The sequence below is a fragment of the Muntiacus reevesi genome, chromosome 1 (genome assembly GCF_963930625.1).
Source record: "Muntiacus reevesi chromosome 1, mMunRee1.1, whole genome shotgun sequence".
Lineage (NCBI taxonomy): Eukaryota > Metazoa > Chordata > Mammalia > Artiodactyla > Cervidae > Muntiacus > Muntiacus reevesi.
This window is the reverse complement of record NC_089249.1, coordinates 200,482,727-200,507,356: the sequence shown is the minus strand read 5'-3', so window position 1 is coordinate 200,507,356 and position 24,630 is coordinate 200,482,727. Positions and strand designations below refer to the sequence as shown.

Here is a 24,630-nt window from a genome sequence, read left to right as displayed (position 1 = left end):
TTGTGATTGATTACGTAGTTGTATTTATTTCTGTTTTTTTTTTCCTACTTCCCTGACTTCTATGGGATTGATTTATTTTTCTTTATTCATCTTTTACCCCTTCTTTGGGTTGTAAATAATATGCTTTAGTTATTTGGATGTTTCCCTTTACTTTTTTTTTAACATTCACATTTGACCTAAAAATCAAATGTTTTGATTCCCAAAGGGGTCCTAGAGCAACATTACCAGCATCACCTTGGAACTTATTAGAAGTGAGAATTCTCAGTCTCCACTCCAGATCTGTTACATTAGAAATGTTAGGGACAAGGCTTAGCAGGCTGTGCTTTTAACAAGCCTTCCAGGTGATTACAATGCACACCAAAGTTTAAGAACCATGGCTCTGATATGACTTGCTTTATGTTCTTCCAGAATGTTCATTTCTCCTATCTGCTGTGTTTCTATTGCCTGGTATTTTCATTTAACCTTATTTTTATATGTCAGATTAGAAAATAATGTGGTTCATGGTCGGTACTTATTGATAAACCCACATGTTTACCAATTTCTTAAAAATCTCATTCCTTCTTTCTTGGTTCAGTTTCTTTCTTTTTTTGAAGTATATCCTTTAATAGTTTTTTCCAGTGAAGAACTGTGAGTAGTAAATTCTTTTTCAGTCTGAAAATCTCTGCTCTCAATCTTGATACTTTAGCTGAGCATAGAGTTCTAGATTGAAAGGATGTTTTTTTCTTTCAGTACTTTGAAAATATTCCATTTCTTCTTGATCTCCATGATTGCTGTTGAGAAATCATTCTAATTATTCCTTTGGAGGTAATCTGCCTTTTTCCTCTGGTTCTTTTAAGAGTTTTCCCTTATCTCTTGTATTCTGCATTTTTTTGGAGTGTGTCTAGATGTAGGTTTCGTTTTAGTTCTATTTAAAAATTATGCCTATTGATCTGAGGATTGATACCTTTCATTAATTTTGGAAAATTCTCATGTATTATCTCTTCAGATATTATCCTTGCCCATTTCTCACTATTCTTCCCTCCTTCATTTGTCATTAGACATAAATAAACCTTATTCTTTCCTCCAAATTGCTTAATGCCTCTTGCATATACTGGTAATACCCTGGGTAACACCCTAATGAGGACCTTCCAGTGCAGATTCTTTAGTTTCTGCTTATACTGCCTGTTGAGGTGTCCATTTTTAACCTATTTTTCATTTCAATATTTCAAGATATTTTTCAATTCTGTAAGTTTTATTTTACTCATTTTCAGAACTTTTTATTTTTCATAATTATTTTCTCCTTAGTGTTTTGATTCCTTGTATGTCTTTACTCATTTTAAATATAGATTATATTCTTTTTCACAGTCATTTTTTTATCTCACATTTTTAGGAGTCTGTTTGTGCTATATTGTGTGCTGACTCTAGCTCTAGGGAATTATTTCTTGGGTTTCATGTAATATTTAATTGTAAACTCATCTTTAGTGGTGATTTTTTTTTTTTTTTTCCCTCTATGAAGCGCCCCTGTGACTTTTTTATGTGGATGTCCTTCCACATAGTTGTTTTGTTATCTGTTAGACACTCTAGGGCTAACACTGGTCTGAGTCTAGTTTTTATGTTAATTTTTCAATCTGGGAGCTCCTGAACTACACTGGTGGTATAATAAAGGAACTTAAACTCTTGGAAGGGATTTGCCCAGGACTTTGAACTCTCAGCTTATTAATTTTCCACTTTTTCCCTGAAGTTACTGTTCAAGAGTCTCAGCCTTTATATTGGGAGTCACTTCTCTTTGCCTCACTTGGGCCCTATACCTCACCTTCTGTCCTAGGTGAGAATACCTAAACCCTGGGTTATGAAAATAATAACTAAATTCAGCTGCAGTTATCACTGACCATTCTGGTTTTTAGTTCTCTCTTTGTTTCCACCACATAGAGAGTTGCCTTTCTTGTAAACTTGGCTATGCTGTAAAATAATTTTTGTTCTAAATCTGTGTAGCATTTCTAACTGCTTTATCAAGAGAATGATCAGTTACCTTAGATTTTGTTTGTTACTATTTTCTAAAAAAGAATGTATCCTCCTCAATAGAATCTCTTATGTTATAAGGCTTCCTCTGGAAAGAGCCTGGTGAACAGACCAGCCTCAGCATTGGGAATCAGACCACAAGGCTCAGGAGAACAGAAAGACCCCACTTTTCAGTCTGAGGATTCTTTTAGTTCATGACGATAGCAAGGGTAACCCCAGAATCACTTAGCTGTACAGGTTTTGGAGAGTACATAGTATTTTAAGATAAGTGAAAACTGGAACTGAGCCAATTATGTTAGTCATTTTTAAAAATAAATGCTAGTAAGGTTTTTGTTGGATTAAATTTGGCTTCTATAATGAAGGAACACATCTTTTGTCCTCGTTCTCAGTGAGTGAATAAGCTAACATTACAATGCTCCTTGGGTTCAGAAAGGCTCATGGATATGTATGTTTGTACCAGGTAAGAACTTTTGTTTTTAATGTCTTCAAATATTGAAATCTCCCCTAGATTTTTAGTTCCAGTAGTTTAAGTTGTTGAGATTTCATGTTCTTATATAAGAGCAAATGCAGGACATTATTAAAGAGTCCTTGCCTGGTAGACTTTACGTATACAACATTTGTCTTTTTTTAAAAAACTTTCATAATTCTTTTTAGTATATCCATCTATAGGCATATATGCCTTTAGAAGCCTTATTACTTTTCAAGTTCTTTAACAGCTGATGCTGTGTATGTTGTAAACGTTCCGAACATTTGTTGAATGGTAAGGAATATGAAACCCTGTCCTTACTGGCAAGTTTATTTGAAGAGAGAAAAATCTGTACAGAATAGGATAACTTAACTTGGTTTTGATGGAAAAATTAAGCTGTCTTAAACAGCAAGAACTGTTTATATAAAAGTTAATAGTACCTTTTCGAGGCCTGAAAAAAATCCATAATTTGTTGTTAAAAGTGTTGTCTCTAGTCTCTAGAGACTATCTGAATCTGACTTGACATTTAGCAAATTATTTAAATACCATGAGCTTCAGTTTTCTTATCTATAAAATGGAAAAATTTTTTTAAGTCCATTGTAGCAGTCATTGTAGAGTCAGAATTAAAAGGGAAACTCACAGGCCACTTAGTTCAGCTCTCCTTGTCATGTTACAGTCTTTAACAACGTATATTGTTAAATTCTCTATTTCTTAAGGGCACTAAGGAACTTGACAAAGAAAGCATAGGTTTCTGTTGTTTCTATCTAAACGAGCTTTAAGACTAAATTTCTCAGACAGGGGCTGTGCAGAGGAGATACTAATAGTAATTAAATACTTAATATGTGTTGTTCAGTTGCTCAGTAGTGTCCGACTCTTTGCGACTGCAGCATGCCAGGCTTCCCTGTCCATCACCAACTCCCGGAGCCCGCTCAAACTCATGTCCATGGAATCGGTGATGCCATCCAACCATCTCATCCTCTGTCATCCCCTTCTTCTCCCGTCTTCAATCTTTCCCAGCATCAGGGTCTTTTCCAGTGAGTCAGTTCTTCGCATCAGGTGGCCAAAGTATTGGAGTTTCACCTTCAACATCAGTCGTTCCAATGAATATTCAGGACTGATTTCCTTTAGGATGGACTGGTTAGATCTCCTTGCAGTCCAAGGGACTCTCAAGAGTCTTCTCCAACACCACAGTTCAAAAGCATCAATTCTTCAGCGCTGAGCTTTCTTTATAGGCCAACTCTCACATTGATACCTGACTACTGGAAAAATCATGGCTTTGACTCTACAGACCTTTATTGGCCAAGTAATGTGTCTGTTTTTTCATATGCTGTCTAGGTCTGTCATAGCTTTTCTTCCAAGGAACAAGCGTCTTTTCACTTCATGGCTGCAGTCACCATCTGCAGTGATTTTGGAGCCCAAGAAAATAGTCTGTCACTGTTTCCATTGTTTCCCCATCTATTTGCCATGAAGTGATGGAACCAGATGCCATGATCTTTGTTTTTTGAATGTTGAGTTTTAAGCCAGCTTTTTCACTCTCCCCTTTCACCTTCAAGAAGCTGTTTCGTTCCTCTTTGCTTTCTGCCATATGGGTGGTGTCATCTGTGTTAGCCATAATTTAATTGAATTCGATCTCAACAAACTGTGGAAAATTCTTAAAGAGATGGGAGTACCAGAATACCTTACCTCCTGAGAAATCTGTATGCAGATCAAGAAGCAACAGTTAGAACCAGCCATGAAATAATGGACTGGTTCTAAATTGCACGAGGAGTATGTCAAGTATTGTCACCCTGTTTATTTAACTTCTGTGTAGAGTACATCATGCAAAATGTCAGGCTGGATGAAGCACAAGCTGGAATCAGGATTGCTGGGAGAAATATCAATAACCTCAGATATGCAGATGATACCACCCTTATGGCAGAAAGCCATAACTTCATGGCAAGTAGATGGGGAAACAATGGAAACTGTGACAGCCTTTATTTTCTTGGGTTCCAAAATCACTGCAGATGGTGACTGCAACTATGAACTTAAAAGACGCTTGCTACTTGGAAGAAAAGCTATGACCAACCTAGCCAGCATATTATAAAGCAGAGACAATACTTTGCTGACAAAGGTCTGTATAGTCAAAGCTATGGTTTTTCCAGTAGTCATGTATGGGTGGGAGAGTTGGACCATAAAGAAAGCTGAGTGCCAAAGAATTGATACTTTTGAACAGTGGTGTTAGAGGAGACTCTTGAGAGTCCCTTGAACTGCAAGGAGATCAAAACCAGTCAATCCTAAAGGAAATCAGTCCTGACATTCATTGGAAGGACTGATGCTGAAGCTGAATGAAGCTCCAGTACTTTGGCCACCTGATGCAAAGAACTGATGCTGGGAAAGATTGAAGACAAGAGGAGAAGGGGATGACAGAGGATGAGATAGTTGGATGGCATCACCAACTTATTGGACTTGAGTTTGAGCAAGCTCTGGGAGTTGGTGATGGACAGGGAAGCCTGGCATGCTGCAGTCCATAGGGTCACAGTCAGTCACAACTGAGCGACTGAACTACTAGTATAGAGCTGTAAAGAGCAAGTATTCATCAGAGAGATCAAGTAGAGTGTCCAAAATTACCCAGCTAAATGGTAGAGATGAAATTAGATCTCAGAACTAAGACCTTTCTATTCCCACTATGCTGTGCAGCTACCACCGTTCTCCCCCCACTTTTTAATCTTTAAAAAACTAATATTTATATTAAAAAATTTCCTTTTACTTAACTCATACTTCCTGGTTAAGAGCCACAGTAGTCAATTTATATATTTTATACTGCTCAGCAAACTGTGTATATGTATGTGCAAAATATATCTTGTCATGTGCATTAGGATTTTGTTCAATTAAGATTTGAGTGCTTGTACGTTTGGTACTGTTTAGATATTGTATACTAAGTATGTAGAGATGTAGAAACAGAAAGTTCAGAAATAAATCCGTAAATGGTGAAAATTAACCATGATGATGGGAATAACTGACGGGCTACTTTAGGCCTTTTCTAAGGCAGGATCTTTTTTGAGAATTTGACATTTAAGCTGGAATGTGATTCATACAAGATATGCAAAAAGCGAAGATAGAGGCATTCCAGATGGAGAGAGAACTGATGCAGAGGCCCTAAGACCAATACACACATGTTGTGTTCAAGGAACAGGAAGAAGGCAAGCATGGCTGGGAACAGTGAGCAGGGGAATCAGGTCAGAGGGGAGCAGTTCCCAGAGCATGCCATGCCTTGCAGCCTTGGTTAATAGTTCGATTTTATTTTAAGTGTGATGAGGAGTCACTGGAGTGTTTGAAGCAGGGAGGTAGTATAACCTGACTCATAGTTGGAAGAAATCACACTTGTTGCTATGTGGAGAATGGATTGTGGAGGCACCCAGGAGAGTGGTGGACTGGACTAGGATGGTAGCAGTGGAAATGGAGAGAAGTAGATGGGCTCGATTTTTGTTTTGGAAATAGAATTGACAGGCCTTGCTTCTGAACTGAATGTAGGGGAGGAAAGGTGAAAAAAAGGGAAGATTGATCCTACGTATTTTTTCATGAGCAATAGGATGTTGGGGAAGCAAATTCCCACTCCCTGAAATGGGCAGGATTGGGGAGGAGAAAGTCTTTTGGACACTTGAAGTTTGAGGTGCACTTTAAGTAGAGATGTCAGACAGGCAGTTGGATCTGTAATTTAGAGTCTAGAGTTCAAGGGAAAGCTATACATTTAGGAATTATCAGTATATATGTAGTATTTAAAGCCATGGAATGAGATTACATATGGAATAACTGTGGATAGAGATGGGAAGGGTCCCAAAACTCATGTTTACTAATGAAGTGAAGAAGTAGCTGATGAAGAAGGAAAAAAAATTAAAGGCATGGTAGCTTGAAAACCAAGGAAAGAAACTGTTTCAGGAATCTAATGTTCTTGAGAGGTCAAATGAGATAAGGACTAAGAAGTGACCCTTGATTTGATAAAATGGAGAATGTTCATGACTTTGGGGAACAAGTTCAGTGGCGTGATTGGAACTGAAGCCTTAGAGTTGAATGAGGAGACAGTAGGTGGTAAGAAATGATAACAGTGAGTACAGTAAACTCTTTATTAAAAAAAAAGAATTTGTGTTGTGAAGAGTAGCAGAAAAATGGGGGCTAACTAGAAGGGACTTAAGCGCCAAAGTAGGTATATAGATTGGTTTTATCCTAAATCTTTTTTTTTTTTTTAATCCTAAATCTTAAGTGTACATAATTCTGCTACAAAGTAGTTTTTCCTCTTAGTACACTGACTTGCAGACCTGGGGTTTCATAGGTGTTAACTGAACGGAAAGCTGTACCTAGGAACCCTCCAGCTAACCCTGCAAGACCCTGAGAGCCCTGACAGCAGGAACAAAAATTCCCTCAGTGAGGCACCTGTTCATTGAAAAAAAATCCCTGTTCTGTTCTCTCTGGGCAGACTCTGAGGGGATAGAAATATACCCTGTTCTTCCTGTAAAGTTGTAACCGCTCAACAGGAGAGACCATGGTGGGTGGTCCACAGTCTGTTCTGACCTGGACCATGAATAATGAAGGGAGGGCATTTCAGGAGAGAAAAGAGCCTCAATCACAGAGGCATCACACTGAGCAGAGTGAGGGCATATGTGGGAGCTTGTGGGGTTGGAGAGGTACAGGGGTGCTTCCCAGCAATTTAGGCTTGCCTAAGAAACAAAGTCAGGCTGTTTACTGAGTTCTGTTGTCTGGTAATTAGATGGATTCTTCTAAATGAGAAGAAAAGAAGTGGTACAGATTTCCTCAAAATTGAGTGTGTGTGGGCTTATGCTTGCAACTCTTCTTAAGGTTTATACTAGGAGCCTTAAATTTGCCTTCTCACCTAGAAGAAGAAAGGTCCAAAATTTCCCTCATTGTTTCACCTCTTAGAAGAAGCATGCAGTCGTCGTAATTGTTGCATTCATCTATCTATTTAAGATAACACAGGAAATTAACAGTGCATTTTCAAGAAAAGCTGATTGCCATCTGTTATTAGTAATCATTTAAAACCATCACTGATTGTCAGCATTACCAATGGTCAGAGACTCACTCGACAAGGGGAAAACATCCATTATTTAGAATTTACTATCCCTTATCCACTCCCTTAAAAGAAGCCATTGATTAAAATTAAGTGATTTTGGAATATATCATTCAAAGTACACTGTTCTGCCCTATCCCCAAAATGTTACACTATTTTCCTCCAAATGCGTGATGTTGAATATTAAGTCATACTTCTTCTGAGACTCAGTGGAAACATGAAAGTTTTATATCCAAGGCAGCCACCTCTCTTTGAGTCTCTTCAGAACCCAGCTTCTTACTCTCAATGAGGGCTTGATGCGGGACTCACATCATGGCCATCATTCTCATTCTTATCTTAGATACAACAGTTTCACATCAGCTCCCGTAGCATCAAACAAGTAGATTATAAAACCCAATGATAGCTAGTGGCATTTCACAATGACTTGCAGGGTTTTTTAACCAAATACTTATCAACCACTATAGCAATAGTGGTTGACCCATTACCTGAATTTTAAAAGCTGATAATTTGGGAGTCTGGTCAAAGGAAATTAGAGCAGTTCAATAATTTCAAGGGTTTTAGGAAATTAGTTTAATAGTCTTAAAGGGTTATCCAGAAAAAGAGGACATTTTTCTTTTACATGTGCAGCTTAAGATTGGCAAGTTAGGGATTTTAAATTGTGCTAAGTAATAAAAATCACTACTAGTTTAGAACACAATACTCAGTAGAATGTGATACTCATCATATCATTTCCCTTATACTAGAGGACTTCCGCTGACCTATATGTAGGAAGACAGGAAGTTCTCATGGTGGTAGCTACAGTAGGGAAGAGTATTCAATATAATAATGAACAACAAAATTGATCTTAGCGAGTTTTCTGGCAACCTGTATATCTCAGGAAGTGAAGCAAAGCAAAGTGAAAGTTGCTCAATCGTGTCCCACTCTTTGCAACTCTATGAACTATAGCCCACCAGGCTCTTCTGTCCATGGAATTCTCCAGGCAAAAATGCCGGAGTGGGGAACTAATGAGTGAAGAAGCATATGAGAAATACATAAAATCTATTGAGGAGTGAAAATGGAACCCCTAAATTAGTTTGAAACAAGTTAATCTAGCATAGTTGTCTTAAAATTAGGGATGGATATGTATTTAAATGGAGGGCATCACCAACTCGATGGACATGGGTTTGAGTAAACTCCACGAGTTGGTGATGGACAGGGAGGCCTGGTGTGCTGCGATTCATGGGGTTGCAAAGAGTGGGACACCACTGAGCAACTGAACTGAACTGAACTGATGTTTTTAAAGAGCAACTTCTAGGAAAAGAAACTACTTGTAACAATGTTTCCTGAAGAATATACCCCTTAACTTCCTAATGACTTCAGAAAAACACTGCATCTTTTTGACAGCACCCTATGATTTTAAGTCTAGGCTCCAGTTACAATATTCAGAATTCCTGAAATTATCTGGTAAAACTAGTTATAAAAATTATGTAATTCAAGGATAACATGGTTATCTTAAGCCTTATATAATTTTGTAACTTGCTTACAGCCATCCCTGGATTTGGGTCAAAATGATCTTCCCATTAGAAATAACTGGCAGGAGAGAAAAGTTTGTTTGTTGTATAGCATCCAGAAAAGAATAATTACTATCTTAATTTTGCAATATACTGTGTTTGCTGGTGCTACTTTTATACAGTGAAGCAACAGCCTTGCAGGAGAATAAGAAACAATTTAATAATAAAATATTTCAACTTCTTAATTAAAAAAAAAATACTGGAGTGGGTTGCCACTCCACCTCTGTTTGGAGGTACCACCTCTGTTTGGTACAATTTTATGTGTGAGGATAAGAATAGTATTGTTGGAAAAAGTCTTTGTAGGTATAATCTTTTCTACTGCTTTTATTAGGAAGATTTGTATTTGGCCCCTTTAATATTTACTGAAATAGCTTGAGTTATGGGGAGATCCAGTTCAAAGTTTGCCATTGTACATGCATTTCTGACTTTGAATAGCAAAATGGTAACTAACCTTCCTCAGCAGTTGGAGCCCTGGAGATGGCTTAAATATGAAAGGTATAACATTTGAAAAGGTGTTTGGCAGGTGAGGTTTTAGTCTACTTATTTTCTGACCACTCCATTTCAGGCATTCAGTTCTCTGCTAAGACCAAGTCCTGTGATGATTTTAAAAGTGGCTAGAGAGCAGTAGCAAAAACTCTGAACTACTGTCCTGGGGATGCCTAACATGCTTCATTTGTGACATCAAGCTAGAACCCATGCGTACTTAGAAAGTAGATAACTCCAAGGCTTGCAGAAGCTTTTTATTATAGGCCCAAGAGTGGAGACAGTTTGACAGCTTAGAACAAAAAGGAAAACCATCTAGAAGTTGCTAGGGCAGAAGCCATAGTGCAGAGAGGTGCTGATGGGCAGGACAGTCAGCTTGGCATTCAAAGAGTTGTGTGTGTGAAGAGGGAAGAGGGACATGTATGAAAACAGCTCTACTCACTGCATTAGTTCATACTCCTTTCTCTCTCTGTCCCTCTCAATAGACTATTTTTTGAGCAGTTTTAGGTTCACAGTAAAATCGAGCAGAAAGTACAGAGATTTCCCATATACCTCTTTTTCCACCCTTCCCTGACCATAGCCTATCCCACAGTCATCCCTTACCAGAGTGGTACATTTGATGAACATCGTACTCACCAAAATCTGTAGTTCACATTTGGCTTCACTCATGGTGTTCTACATTCTGTGCAATTAGACAAATGTTTAATGACATGAAACTACCCATGTAGCCTGCCATGCTGCAGTCCATGGGATCGCAAAGAGCTGGATGTGACTGAAGAACAACTACCCATATAGTGTCATATGGAATAGTTTCACCTGTATATGTCTTTTTGTCTTTTGGCCTCATTGTGCCCCCTTTCAAACAGCTAGGCCTTTGTCATCTCTGAGGATCACATTCTAACACTTTCATGGATCACTAGAATTTAAATACCACTAAAACCATCCTTTGTCCTCATAAAATGAAATAGATTGTTACTGAGATTTTCAAGAAAATCTTTCAGATTACCAAGAATATTTCAATATAAGATTGATTTATAAATCACTATTTTCTTAGATCTTATAACTTTTCATTTTATTTTGGGAAATCCTTTTTTACAAAACATACACTTAACATGCATCAGTATTATATGCATTTAACTGAGTGACATGCACACTCCAGGCACAGGTGGGGCTGATGCAGCTAGCCCGATGACCACCTACCCACAATAGTTTCCAGCCCATGAAATTTATATCTTTGCCTAAGCAGAATGATAGTTTACTAGATGTCATGGACCTTCAAGGTCATTCTTAAGTGTTAATTACCTGTAACATACAAGTGCTATAATTTTTTCTTCCTTTTGTACATCATAATATTTTGTACCACTTAACCCATTCAGTCTTGTATTACAGATATTTTTATTTCCTCTACACCATTATTCTGCAAATTACAGAACATGGTTCAGATTGGGACTTGAAATTTCCTTGACAGGCTTTGACATTTAGTCAGCACTTCAGTAGAATTACACTGATGAGACATTTTCATTTTCTTCACAGTGCTTTTGCATGCATGTACACATAAATATATCTTTTGCTTTGTGTGAATAGTATCACACTGTAGATTTTTTTTTTCACTTTACCATGTGATGAAATTGATGTTTGTATATGTAAATACCTCATTATTTTTAATGTCTGCATAATATTCTATAAGATGGGTGTTACCTACTTTATTTGACCACTGATAGACATATTAGGAAAACTTTAAATGTTTGCTACTGCAGATAATGCCACAATGTGTGTCTTCGTACACTTGTGCAGATATATCAGAAAGATGGCTACTTAGAGCTACTGGGTCAGAGGGTATGTACATTTTTAACTTGTTAGTGCCACATTGCCTTCCAAAAGCACAAAGTTTGTTTCTACCAGTAGTGCATGAAAGTACCTACTTAAATGTATGGCATTTCTTTATGTCTGCCTTACATATTATCAACTTTTAAAATTTTTGAGTCTTAAACATAAAATATTTTCACTGTACATTTCCCTGTTTAATGGTGAAGTTGAATGTCTTTTCATATGTTGGCTGTTTGTATTTCTTCTCCAGGAATTGTCCAGTCGTGTCTCCTTGCCAAGTTTTCTGTTGGATTGTCTTTTTCTAAGTGGTTTGTATTCCTATTCTAAAATAGATTCTGGATATTCATCCTTTTCACATACACCACAAGTTTTTCCTGGTTTGTCATTTGTCCATTAACTTTCTTGATGGTATTATTTGTAGCTTAGTTTTTAGGTCAATAAATCTTTGGTCTTTTAATGTATGACTTCTTAATTACAAGGACCTTCCTAATCCTAAGATTACAAAAATGTTTTAATAGTCTTATTTATTTTTAATCTTTTATTTGGACTTTGTTTGAAATTTGATAAAAGATAGTGATATAATTTTAGTTTTTTCCTCTTCTAAGCACTATTAAAACCTTTCCCATTGACCTGAAATGTCAGTTATAAAGTTCTGTGTATAGTTGGTTTAATTTTTATTCTTGTCCTCTACTATGATTTTATTCATTGGCATTATCTCTCATATATGAACTTTAGTCATCTTGTGGGTTTTATTTTTTAAATTATTTAATCTTTTTGGGAGTTTTGTTTGGATTCCATTTAATTCAAGATTACTTCTGGGAAAATGTTTGCAATATTGAATCTCCCTGTAATGTATTTATTTAGGATGGTTTTGTTTTTGTTTGTTTTGTTCTATTGTAAAGTATTGCAGCTTTTTCATTTAGATTCTGTACCTTTTTTCTCCTGGTATTTCTTAGTCTTTATTGCCATCATGAATAGGATCCATTTTTCTATTATATTTCATATTGAATTTTGCTACAGTAATGTATGTTTATTTCTGACTACCTTATTAGTCTTAGTTTGTCAGTTGATTTCTTAGGTTTTCTGAGTGTATAGTTATATCATCTGCAGAAACAATAACAAGTTGTTATTTTTGTTCCCCTCGTTTAGTCTTCATTTCTCTTTATTGTCTTGCTCAGTTGTTAGGGATCTCCAGGACATTATTTTAGAGTAGCAATACTGAGAGTTCTCTTTCTCTTGTTCTTAGCTTTAAGAGGAACACTCTTATACCTTTTAACAGTAAGTTTGATGCTTGCTGTGGCTATCTGATAGTCATCTTGTCTAATTAAGAAAATTTTCTATTTCTCTGTATTTAGTTTTTATCAAAACTCAGTATTATACTTTTTGACATCTATTTCGATAATATTTTCTTGCAATCTTTTAATGAAGTGAATTATCTTAATTATCTGTTGTACCATTCTTGGGTTCCTGAGATAAACACTATTTGGTTGTAATACACTGTTTTTAATATGCTCAGCCCTAAATTTGGTATTATTTAGAATATTTGTATCTATATTTGTAAGCAAAATAAGCCTATCTTTTTTTTTTTCTTATTTATGTTTCTCCTTGCTATGTAGTATTTACATACTTTAGAACTAGGGGTACCTTGAAGATATGAAAACATTCACTTATAAAACTGTCTGAGTCTGATGGCTTCAAAGATGGCATTTTGACTGCCTGTTCAAAGAATTTTGATTATATTCAAGGGCTGTTAATATCCCATTTCTCTCTGATCTTGAGCACATTACCAGTTTGATTAAATCTCAGTTTTCTCCCCAGCTTCTGTTTTATTTTATTGAGAAATAGTTAACATACATCACTGTATATGTTTAAGGTATATGGCATGATGGCTTGATATACACATATTATGAAGATTATTAAAGTAGGTTTAGTTAACATCCATCATCTCATGTAGATAAAAAGGAAAAAAGTTCTTGTGATGAGAACTGTTAGGATCTACTCTCCTAGCATTCTTATGTCATACAGCAGTGTTAAGTATAGTTAACATATTGTATATTACGTACCTAGTACATATTTATAAGTGGAAATTAAATTCCACATGTAAGTGAGATCTTATAGTATTTGTCTTTTTCTGACTGACTTCTTTTAACATGCCTTCAAGGTCCATCCAACATTGTTCCAAATGGTAAGACTTCTTTTGTTTTTTATGGCTGAATAATGTTCCTTTATATGTGTAAATGTGTGTGTATAGATATGCTATATTGAGATACATATATATATCTCACATCATCTTTATCCATTCATTCCATGATGGACACTTAGGTTGTTTCTGTGTCTTAGCTATTGTGAACAATGCTGCTGTGAATGGGGGAGGGGGGGGGTGCAGATATCTTTTCAAGTTAGTGTTTTCCTTTCCTTTGGATACATTGCCCAAAGTGGAATCACTAGATGATATGTTACTTCTAGTTTTAATTTTTTTAGGACTGTATACTGTTTCCCACAGTGGCTGTACCAATTTACAGCGTATTCTACCAACAGTGCACAAGGGTTTTCTTTTCTCCACATTCATGCCATCATTGTTATGTTTTGTTGGATGTTCTAAGAGGTATGAGGTGCTCTTTCATTGTGGTTTTAATCTGTATTTCCCTAATGACCGTTAGCATCTTTTTCATGGACCTTTTGGCCATTCATGTATGCTCTTTGGACAAATGTCTATTAAGGTCCTTTGTCCATTTTTAAATTGAGTTTGTTTTTTTTCCCCAGGTTGTATGAGTTCTTTATGTTTTTGGATATTAACTCCTTATCCAATACATGGCTTTCAGATATTTTTTCCCATCCCATAGGTTGTCTTTTCACTTAGTTGTTTGTTTCTTTAGCTGTGCAGAAACTTTTTAGTTTAATGTAGTCCCCCACTTGTTTTGTTTTTGTTGTTGTTTGTGCTTTAGGTGTGATTTCCAAAAATCATTACCAAGACCCATGTCAAGGAACTTTCTTCTGGCAGTTTCATACTTTCAGGTTTTACATTTAAGCCTTTGATTCATTTAGATTTCATTTTATGAGTGATTAAAATAGGGATCCAGTTTCTTTCTTTTACATGTGAATATCCCATTTTCGCAACACTATACGGAAGAGACTGTCTTTTCTCCACTGAGTGTTTTTGGTTCCCTTGTCAAACATTAGTTGACTATATGTGTCTGCATTAATTTCTGGACTGTCATTTATGTCCTATTGGTCTCTTCGTCTTTTTATGTCACTGCCATACTAGGTTTTTTTTTTTAAATCTCTTTTTATATTGAAGTATCAATATAGTTGATTTACAATGTCATGTTAGTTTCAAATGTACAGCACAGTGATTCAGTTATACATACATATGTTATTTTATAGATTCTTTTTCCTTATAGCTTATTACAAAATATTGAGTATAATTCCCTGTGCCAGTACAGTAGGTCCTAACTGATTATCTATTTTATGTAGAGTAGTGTGTATATGTTAATCCCAGCCTCCTAATTTATCCCTCTTCTCCCTTCTTCCCCTTTGGTAACTATAAGTGTTTTCTGTGTCTGTGGGTCTATTTCTGTTTTTTAAATAAGTTTATTTTAATCTTTTTTCTTTTTTTCAGATTCCACATATAAAAAATATCATATGATCTTTGTCTTTCTTTGTCTGGCTTATTTCACCTTAGCATGAAAATCTCTAGGTCCTTCATGTTGCTGCAAATGGCATTATTTCATTCTTTTAATGACTGAATAATGTTCCATTATATATATGTACCACATCTTCTTTATCTGTTGATGGACATTCAGGTTGTTTCCGTGTCTTGGCTATTATAAACACTGCTGCAGTGAACATTAGGGTGCATATATCTTTTCAACTTATGTTTTTCTCTGGATATATGCCCAAGAATGGGATTGCTAGATCATCTGGTAGTTCTATTTTTAGTTCTTAAAGGAAATTCCATACTGTTCTCCATAGTGGTCATGCCAGTTTACATTCCCACCAACAGTATAGGAGAGTTTGATTTCCTCTGCACTCTCTCCAGCATTTATTGTTTGTAGACTTTTTGATGATGGCCATTCTGACTGGTTTGAGGTGATACCTCATTGTAGTTTTGATTTGCATTTCTTTTGAGATGTTGAGGATCTTTTCATGTGTGTTTTGGTCATCTGTATATCTTCTTTTGAGAAATGTCTGTTTAGATCTTCTGCCCATTTTTTGATGGGTTGTCTTTTTTTAGTTTTTTTGAGCTGTGTAAGTTGTTGGTATATTTTTGGAGATTAATTCCTTGTTGGTTGCTTCTTTTGCAAATATTTTCTCCCATTCTGTGGGTTGTCTTTTCATTTATCATTTCCTTTGCTCTGCAAAAGCTTTTAAGTTTAATTAGGTCCCCCCTTTTTTTTCTTTTTGTTTTTAATTTTCATTACTCTAGGAGATGGATCCAAAAGGATACTGCTGCAATTTATTTTCAAATGTGTTTTGCCTGTGTTTTTCCTCTAGGAATTATACAGTGTACAGTCTTATCTTTAGGTCTTTAACCCATTTCGAGTTTACTTTTGTGTGTGGTGTTAGAGAATGTTCTGATTTCATTCTTTTACATGTAGCTGTCCATCTTTCCCAGCACCACTTATTGAAGAGACTCTTCTTCATTGTATATTCTTGCCTCCTTTGTCATAGATTAATTGTCGATGGGAGTACAATACTGCTTTAATTACTGTAGTTTTAGTATAACTTGGAATCAGGAAATACAATGCCATTGCTTTGCTGTTCTTTCTCAGGTTTGTTTGGCTATTTGGGGTCTTTTGAAGTTCCATGTAAGTTTCAGGAGTGTTTTTTCTGTTTCTATAAAAAATGCCATTGGAATTTTGATAAGAATTGCATTGTATTACATACATAGCTTTGAGTAGTATTAGCATTTTAACATAATTAATTCTTCCAATCATGAACATAGGGATATCTTTCCATTTCTTTTTTTCATTTTGGCCGTGTTGCCTGGCTTGTGGGATCCCTGACCAGGGATTGAACCCATGTAGTTACTGTAATCCTTGCATAGTGGGGCTGTAAACTCCATATTAGCAGAGAGAAGATACAAAGTGGGATTCCCATGTGGCTCAGTGGTAAAAGAATCCACCTGTCAATGCAGGAGACACTGGTTTGATCCCTGAGTTGGGAAGAGCCCCTGGAGTAGGAAATGGCAACCCACTCCAGTATCCATGCCTGGTGAATCCCACGGACAAAGGAGCCTTGCAAGCTGCAGTCCATGGAGCCACAGAGTCAGACATAAGTGTGTGACTGAGCGTGCATGCAAGATACAAAGTGAGTGGTCCAACTACTGTTGACATCAGCTCTGTCTGCCACACTCATTGGTGAGTGTAGACTGCCCTAAGGACCTACTCATGGGTGAGGATGCCCCACCTCTGGTGTCCCAGGGAGCCATAGTGTAGACCCTTAAGTATGCATCTGGGACATGTGTGCCCCACCTGGAACTTGTCCTCCACGTTGAGAGTGCTTATTTATGTTAATTATGGATGATTTTTAACTTGAATGGAAAGATGACATTTTTTAAAAGTCATTTGAAGAATCAAGATCATAATGTATAAAGCTAAGGATCACATGATTCATCTCAAGAACATTCTCTGAGGTTTTTTTGGTTTTAGACAAATACTTAGAAGTTGTGTCTCTGTCCTTTTGAAAGAAGTATAAAATCTGAGATAAATGTATAAAAGTAGAAAATAGAGACTTGTTGCATTCTCATCAACAGGCAGAATATGTTTTTTTTCCAGGCTTTATACTTAAAAATCCTTCATCTGATATTTAAAATGTATTTATGTTGAGTCATTTCTTTCTCTTTTGCTGGTAAACCAGAAGATCATGAAATGATTCTGCAGAGGCAGTAGCATTACGTTCAGTTTCTTTTTTTGTATATATCAGATAAGAGACTTGCAAATGGAAGTACGTCCGCCTCACATCCTTTGTATGGTGATGGCAGTGATGTTTGCCTTTTTGTGACTGTTGCAACATTTATTAATTCATAAACCCACTTCCAGAGAACCTAAGGGCTTTTTGGTGAAAGGTGACTATAGTAAAAACGATGTTAGATTTTGACAGGCTACTTTTGTTTTTACAGACATTTCTTTTCTTTTTCGTATTTCAAAACTACTAGTATTTCAAGAGTGTTGTGGGGGGTAGAGGGCTGCCATGATCAAAGAAAGTTAATACACATATTTGGAGTTAGGATTTCTGAATCATTAACTAGTAAGGGAAAATAAAATTTTGAAGTTCAGGTCAGCTTAAGCCTCTGTATCCTCCTCTCTGAACCAGTACTTCTGGTTGGTAAAAAGCCCACAGATCTGAGAGACAAAAGCAGCTTCAGAGGTTGACTTTGGTAAACTGTAATAAAATAGAAGAGAAAAAAGGCAGCAGTTCCAGAGATTCACTATTTTCCTGTGGATTAAGGGACCCTGTACACTTTCTACCCCTCTTTAACTCACTGTCATCCATTCAGCAGAGCTTCTTGTATAACCAGTTGGTATCAGTGGAAACAGCGCTTCTGTTAAACCTGAGGAAAAGTCTCATAAAAAACTGTTTTCAGAAGTTTTCACAGTATTTAAGCATTTAAGGGAATGTTTGTCTTATTTTGGAGCTTCCCTGGTGACTTAGATGGTTAAGAATTAGCCTGCTATGCAGGAGACCAGGGTGTGATCTAGAGAGTGAAAGTGGAGAAGGATAAGGACCCTGGAGTACTGGAATTATATATGCCTGACAGTTCGCAGTACTAGCCAATAGCAAGCTTTTGGTTCTGTTTATTTTTTCCAGCTTTTACTATATTCTACTTTTATTATTAATATGGGGGAAGTTATCTCATTGTTATGATGTTACTTACTATATATATTATTAAACATTTTGTATATTTTTAATATATACTGTTAAATATATTGGTCTTCCCTGGTGACTCAGATGATAAAGAATCTGCCTGCAATGCAGAAGACCCAGGTTCGATCCCTGGGCTGGGAAGATCCCCTGGAGGAGGAAATGGGCAACCCATTCCAGTTAAATATTATGTTATCTTTACCAGTGGATTCTTTTTCCAGAGCAATAATGAAATTTCACAGTATGAAAATGGAAGAAATCAACAAAATTATTCGTGACCTTTGGCGAAGTACCTATCGTGGACAAGGTAATTAACATGGTGTAACATGAATGCTCTTTCTAAACCCCTGTGTCAAGCTCTTGCTTCATATGACCTCTCATCATGCCAGTATTGCCTTTAGACCCCTGTTTGAACATCTCTTTTAGATTTTCTAAGAATTCTTATCTTGATAATATCTTGTAGCAAGAAAAAAATGCAAAGCTTTCTATTCCAAAACCTGACAGGACTTACAAATTTGGCTATGGTACACATTATATTTAGCTGATGACATAATAGGTTCTGTTGAAGTGCAGATAGGGATAAGCTGAAATGAGATAAGAAGAAGAAAACCATTAGGAGGAAATTCTTCATAGGGGAACTAAGAAAAGGGCACAGCTGAGACCAAAGGTTGGTTGGGTATCTGGTTGCTTCTGACCAGGAATCCTCATAACCAGGAAAAGTTTCCAAACCACCCAGTGTTTCCCCTGGGAATGGCAGCCTTGCATGTTGCTTATAATGTTCTTTGATAAGGTTTGCAAATGACAAAAGGTTGCAGAGTATAGGTTCCTAAAGTCTTCTTCTTTCTGTATCAGATATTGAGTACATAGAAATTCGATCAGATGCTGATGAAAATGTATCAGCTTCTGATAAAAGGAGGAATTACAACTACCGAGTGGTGATGCTAAAGGGAGACACAGCCTTGGATATGAGAGGGCGTTGCAGCGCCGGACAAAAGGCAGGTATCTTCACGAACATAAAACCATTTGTACACAGAAATTGACAAAGAGAAATGATTGTCGGTGCAGAGGAAGCGCCCAAGGTGCCCTTGAATGGTGGGAAGCTCCTTATGGCATCATCGCTGCCACATGAAGTGAACCAGGCTCAGTTACTCTCCTTATACTCTCAATTCTAACCAGTATTTCCTGCAACATTATGTAAAGCAGGCTTTTAGAAGAAGAGCCTGAAACAGTCTCACAGGATAGCCTAAATGTAGAGCAAAAAGCTGAAGGCCATTCATTGTTTCATGGCATTCCTTATGAGAATAAGGTTATTTGATCATCATTTATAGACCCACACTAATTTATGTGCCACCAAGAAAGACAAAATTCAATAGTAATTCTAAGATGCATCTTGATTTCAGAGAAGTCAAAGGATAAGGAAGGGTATGTTTTTGAATCAGTGACATACAGTATTAGCACACCAGCCCCTAGATTTAGCCAGATGAGGCATTTCAGTAACTAAGAGTCTGATAGAGAAGGCAGCCTCACCATAGGACTGAGTCCCCACCGCCACTCCCAGCCTAGCCTTGGGGCCTGGGAACCATCTGAAAGCAGGGTCTACCAGAGTCAAAGGCTGTGAAACCCACAGGTGCCTCTGCCCCCCCACCTCAGGGACTCCGTGCTGGGCCAGGCCACCTAGCTCTGCAGGGAGCTCTGGGAGGGAAGCCTAGGCTGGATATACAGAGCACAGAGGAATAACATTTCAAAAAGTTGGGAAAGTGGAACCTGCATCCTTGGGGAACAGTGCTGGGTTCTTTCACTGTGCACTGGTTTGTCCCCAAAATGTTATAGATTTTTGATCTTCCTCCTTTGCAGATTAGAAGCAGAACATTATCAATATTACCTCTGGACCCCTGATTCTTAACAAAATTTTGTAGTTCTGTAAACAGATGCTCACATCATCGGAGTTATTCACATAAAAAGTTTGCAGTTTTTTAAAGACACACTATGCATGTATTTTTGTCATCAACCCAGACAACTGATACAAATTTATAAGGCATCTGCAGATTATTATCTTAATCAGACTGCAAAAATGACAAATCTGTGATCTATAATCAATATCTCTTGAGTTTGAAACATGTCTGTTTGGTTAAAAATACTCTCTGAACAGAAGTGGATTTCCTGTAGCTACTATAAATTACAAAAATTAGTGCTAGTGTTTCCTTGGTGTTGAGTGACAGAACAGACAGTGCTTCGTAGAGGTGGGCCAGGAGCTCCATTCCTACCCCACGCTGAGTGGGTGACAGTGGCAGCAGGAGAGAAGGGCCGGACTGTGGCCCTGGCATCTTCAACCTCCCAGCCTGCCCTGTGCATCAGAGAAAAGCTCTAAACTGCTCTGAGATCGCTCACTCACTCACTGATGCACCTTTGCTCACAAATCTGGGGGTGGAGAGGATATTACAGCTCACACAAAAAGTAGTGTATCCTTCCTAAACTAGTCCTTCCCTCTTAATTCTGTGTCCCTTGTACCCTCAGATGGCTTCAGTGGCAGTCTTAGTATTAGGTTTCTATTAACCACATAAGTTCCTCATAGTTTTGGTTGCTTGGATTTTCTGTAGTCAAGCTTAAATAAAACCATACTTCTGTACTCAGCACTTTTCCTCTCCCTCCCTCTCAGAATCATACACATAAACATTTAAGTTTGGGTTAGACCAATGGTGCCACTTTGGTTCCGCAGAACAGAGAGATTTAAAGATGTCTTCAAGAGAAGAGGTGTCTGTGAGGCTCTGGAAATGTATTATATCCAAGCTTTCTAACAAACAAACATCATCAGGAAAATAGCCAGATTATGAATTTTTAAGGTTATACCTGATAAAAATCATGTTATACCACTTTTAGCATTGTCAGTAACATTAGATAAGTATTAACTGCATTTCTGATGCAGGTCTGTAATTGGAAGCTTTGTTACAGCTGACGTGAGGTGTTGGTGTGGCATTTTAGTGATGCACGCCTGAGGTCAGTGATCCTGTGACATTGCCCCACCTTTCCCTTCGAAAGACCTTGTGCCAGGTCTGCCTGTTTTCCTCAGGTGAGTGAGAAATGTGTGCAGTGCAGCTGAGTTCTGGCACCCTTTTTCCAGGTATTAGCCTCACTCATCATTCGCCTAGCCCTGGCTGAAACATTCTGCTTAAACTGTGGCATCCTTGCTTTGGACGAGCCAACGACAAATCTTGATCGAGAAAACATTGAATCTCTTGCACATGCTCTGGTTGAGTAAGTATCTCAAATTTGGGGCCAAGTTATGATTGTTTTTAAAGGAAGATTAAGAAATTCTATGGTGAAAATCCTCTGTAGATGTGTCCTCCTTGGCAAAACTGGTTTTACCAGAGCTTAGACTTTACCTTGATAGTAATTTTTCAGATGCTTAAAAAAAGAACTACGTGGTGAACAGATGCCCCAGACACATCCTACATCTCCCCAGGAGTGTTCACAGTGAGGGTTTCCTGGCTTGGTTTGGTTTTCCTGTAAACCCACCAGAGGGGCCCATGTGTCTTATACAGGAGTTAGCGTGCTCCACTAAGGCATTTCTAGGTGGTGACTGTGGGTTTTAAACTACCTCTCCAGGTTCTCACATGTGTCAGCATCTATGAGGAATGACAGCGCTTACTCAAAAAGTATATTAGTGGTGAAGTAGAATCCAGACTGTGGACACATTTATCACAGTTCACTGGTGGGGTGGTACAGGCTCTAGGGATAGACAGCCCTTGCTTCTGCACAGTGCCAGCAGAGGAAAGGCAGTCTCCATGAGGTAGAGAAGCTCTTCTGAGGGCTCTTCACTCCAGACAGACTCTTCTAGCAGAGAGAACGTTTCCTGTGGTAGGAGACTTGAGTGGCCCCAGAGCCAGCTGTCTCAGTAGTCTTGTGTGACCCACAAGTAAGGGTTGGTGCTTGTGAAACCTAAGTGCATCCAGCTCCAGGCAAGGGATAAATAAGACTTTTTCTTTTAACTAACCACTTAAGTCTCAGACTCATAACTAGTTACCTTAACATATAGATAACAAGCAAAAATGTTCTCAGTACACCCACTCAGGCCCCCTGTGTGTCATACCAGTGATGCATCTAGTGACTGGTGGTGGCAGAATTCTAAGTAGACCCAGCTCCTAAGAAGGCAGTGGGGCTCACAGTGTTATTCCCCTTGCCTGTAGACTCTTTTTTTAAATAGTTTTCTTCCAGAGAAAACAAATATCAGGTCAAGAAAACCCCAGGAATAAGTCAGAGTGGCATAGATTATTAAGGAAAATTCAATAAAACATTTCTACCTGCTTTAAGAATAAAGCTAGTTCATCATGTATTCTCACCAGTCTTTAAGTCAGACCTCAGTGAAGAGTCAGGCCACACATCCCCACTGTCTGGAGAGATGAGACTGCTACCTGGCTGGCCTGAAGGCCTGGATCCACCCCACCCCTCCCCCGCCACTTCCTGCAGGGCTGTCAGAGGCCCTGATACTCTCACGACACAGGAAAAGCCTGGTTATCACACACAGCACACACTTTATGTGTCTGACAGGGTGCTCAATGGCTTTTGCAAATAAAGGAAAGAGTTATGTATGTTCTTTTGTAATAAAATGTTATATTGTTTCAGGATAATAAAAAGTCGCTCACAACAGCGTAACTTCCAGCTTCTGGTAATCACTCATGATGAAGATTTTGTGGAGCTCCTAGGGCGTTCTGAATATGTGGAGAAATTCTACAGGATTAAGAAGAACATTGAGCAGTGCTCAGAGATTGTGACATGCAGTGTTAGTTCCCTAGGATCTTATGTTCATTAAAAACATTCAAGACTTACATGTTTTAGAAACACTGGTCCTCTGGCAACTGCTTATTTCTGGTATTGAGTCAATATGAAAATGTTCTTTCAAATGAGCCTTGTGTCTAGGGTTTTAAATGTCTGAGAGGTTCAAAAATCATTAAAAGTGTTTCACATGAAATTTGGGCTGATTCTCTGAACTTCATTCCCCTCCAGGCAGCATCTGACAAGCCTCAACAGCAGCGAAAATATGCTCAACTTCCCTGCTTCCCTCCCTAGCACTAATGAAGGAGTCTATGGGACCTGACACTTCTAACTAAATGTTCACTTCTCAAAGCATTAGTGAGAAGCAGTTTCTCTACCTGGAAACTACAGTTTGGGAATTTAAACAAAGTCAGTGTTAAGAGTTACCTCTAAATTTAGTTGGTTGGATGTGTTTTTAAAAACTGAGTTATCAATATTAATATCTGAAGATGAAAGAAATGATTATTAATATCTGGCTCTGTTCTTAACTTTCTAAATCTAGGTAAGTGACCTCTCCCTCTTGGGACCTCAGTTTCTCCCATTTAAATTTGCAGTCGTCAAATGGGGGCTTCAGAGTTTGAAAGGAATCTTAAGTAATTTAATTTCAGTGCCCACTCTATTCCCTCCCCACATATCCCTAACCAGGTAGTCCTCCAAACCGGGGCTGTCTGGAGACAGGAAGTTCCCCACTGTGCACATCCATTTCTGGAAAGCTCTGCCCAAGAGCAAGGCCGCCTCCTCCCTGGGGGTCCTGACCTGCCTTCTTGCAGGGGTCTGTAACTTTCCCATATGTCTGTGCTGTTTTATCAGTTCGGCCTTACCGTGTGTCCCGATGGCTCTCCCAGTGTATAGCTCTGGTGTGGAAAGGAAGCAGGGCTTGCTCAAAGTCAAGACTTGCTCCTGACGGGATCCAAGCAGTCCTGGAAAAGCCCGCCTCATTTTCATTCCAGATGTTGTTTCTAATAAGAGCCCAAATCATACCCTTTCCCTGGAACTGCCAGCTGACAACTTGAAGCCTTTCACAGGCATGCCACAAGAGTGCTACCAAGTCACACACTTCTGAATTAGACTGTTAAGAGTCTGTCAGTCACACGGCACCGTCACTTTTGCCCATCTGCAAATCTAACGAGCACATGCTACAGACAGCCTTTCTCAACACGGGTCTAGAAAAGAAGTAAGCCCTGAGGTTTTAAGCTATCTGTGATAGACTGAATAACGGCCTCTGAAGATACTGAGGTTCTAATCTCAGGAACCTGTGAAAATGTTACCTAATAATATGGCAAAAGGGACTTTGCAAATATGATTAAAATTAAGGATCTTGAGATGGGGAAATGAGCCTGGTGGGCTGAATGTAATTTTGAGTATCCTAGTAAGGAGCGGGCAGAGAGAGTGAATGGCAAAAGAGGAGAAGGTACTGTATTGAGAGATGCAGAGACTGGAGTGATGCGCTTTGAAGGTGGAGGAACAGCTATAAACCAAGAAATATAGGCAACCACAGAAGCTGAAAAAAAGGCAAACTGATTCTTGTCTCAGAACCTCCAGAAGGAACCATCCCTGTTGACACCTCATTTTCA

The 24,630-nt window shown here is 38.0% G+C and overlaps 1 protein-coding gene across 2 annotated transcripts in view; it reads left to right on the top strand.

The window, feature by feature from the left end:
* Positions 1-23,229, top strand: part of RAD50 (RAD50 double strand break repair protein) — a 257,110-nt gene extending 233,881 nt beyond the window's left edge. Inside the window, exons 22-25 of one of the 2 annotated variants that reach the window (XM_065918131.1) lie at positions 18,469-18,554; positions 19,100-19,242; positions 21,366-21,499; positions 22,868-23,229. In XM_065918131.1, coding sequence (XP_065774203.1) covers positions 18,469-18,554; positions 19,100-19,242; positions 21,366-21,499; positions 22,868-23,054 — 550 coding nt within the window. In that variant the 3' untranslated portion in view covers positions 23,055-23,229. The remainder of the gene's footprint in view (positions 1-18,468; positions 18,555-19,099; positions 19,243-21,365; positions 21,500-22,867) is intronic. The other variant, XM_065918132.1, reaches the window with a different exon arrangement.
* Positions 23,230-24,630: the final 1,401 nt, after the last annotated feature.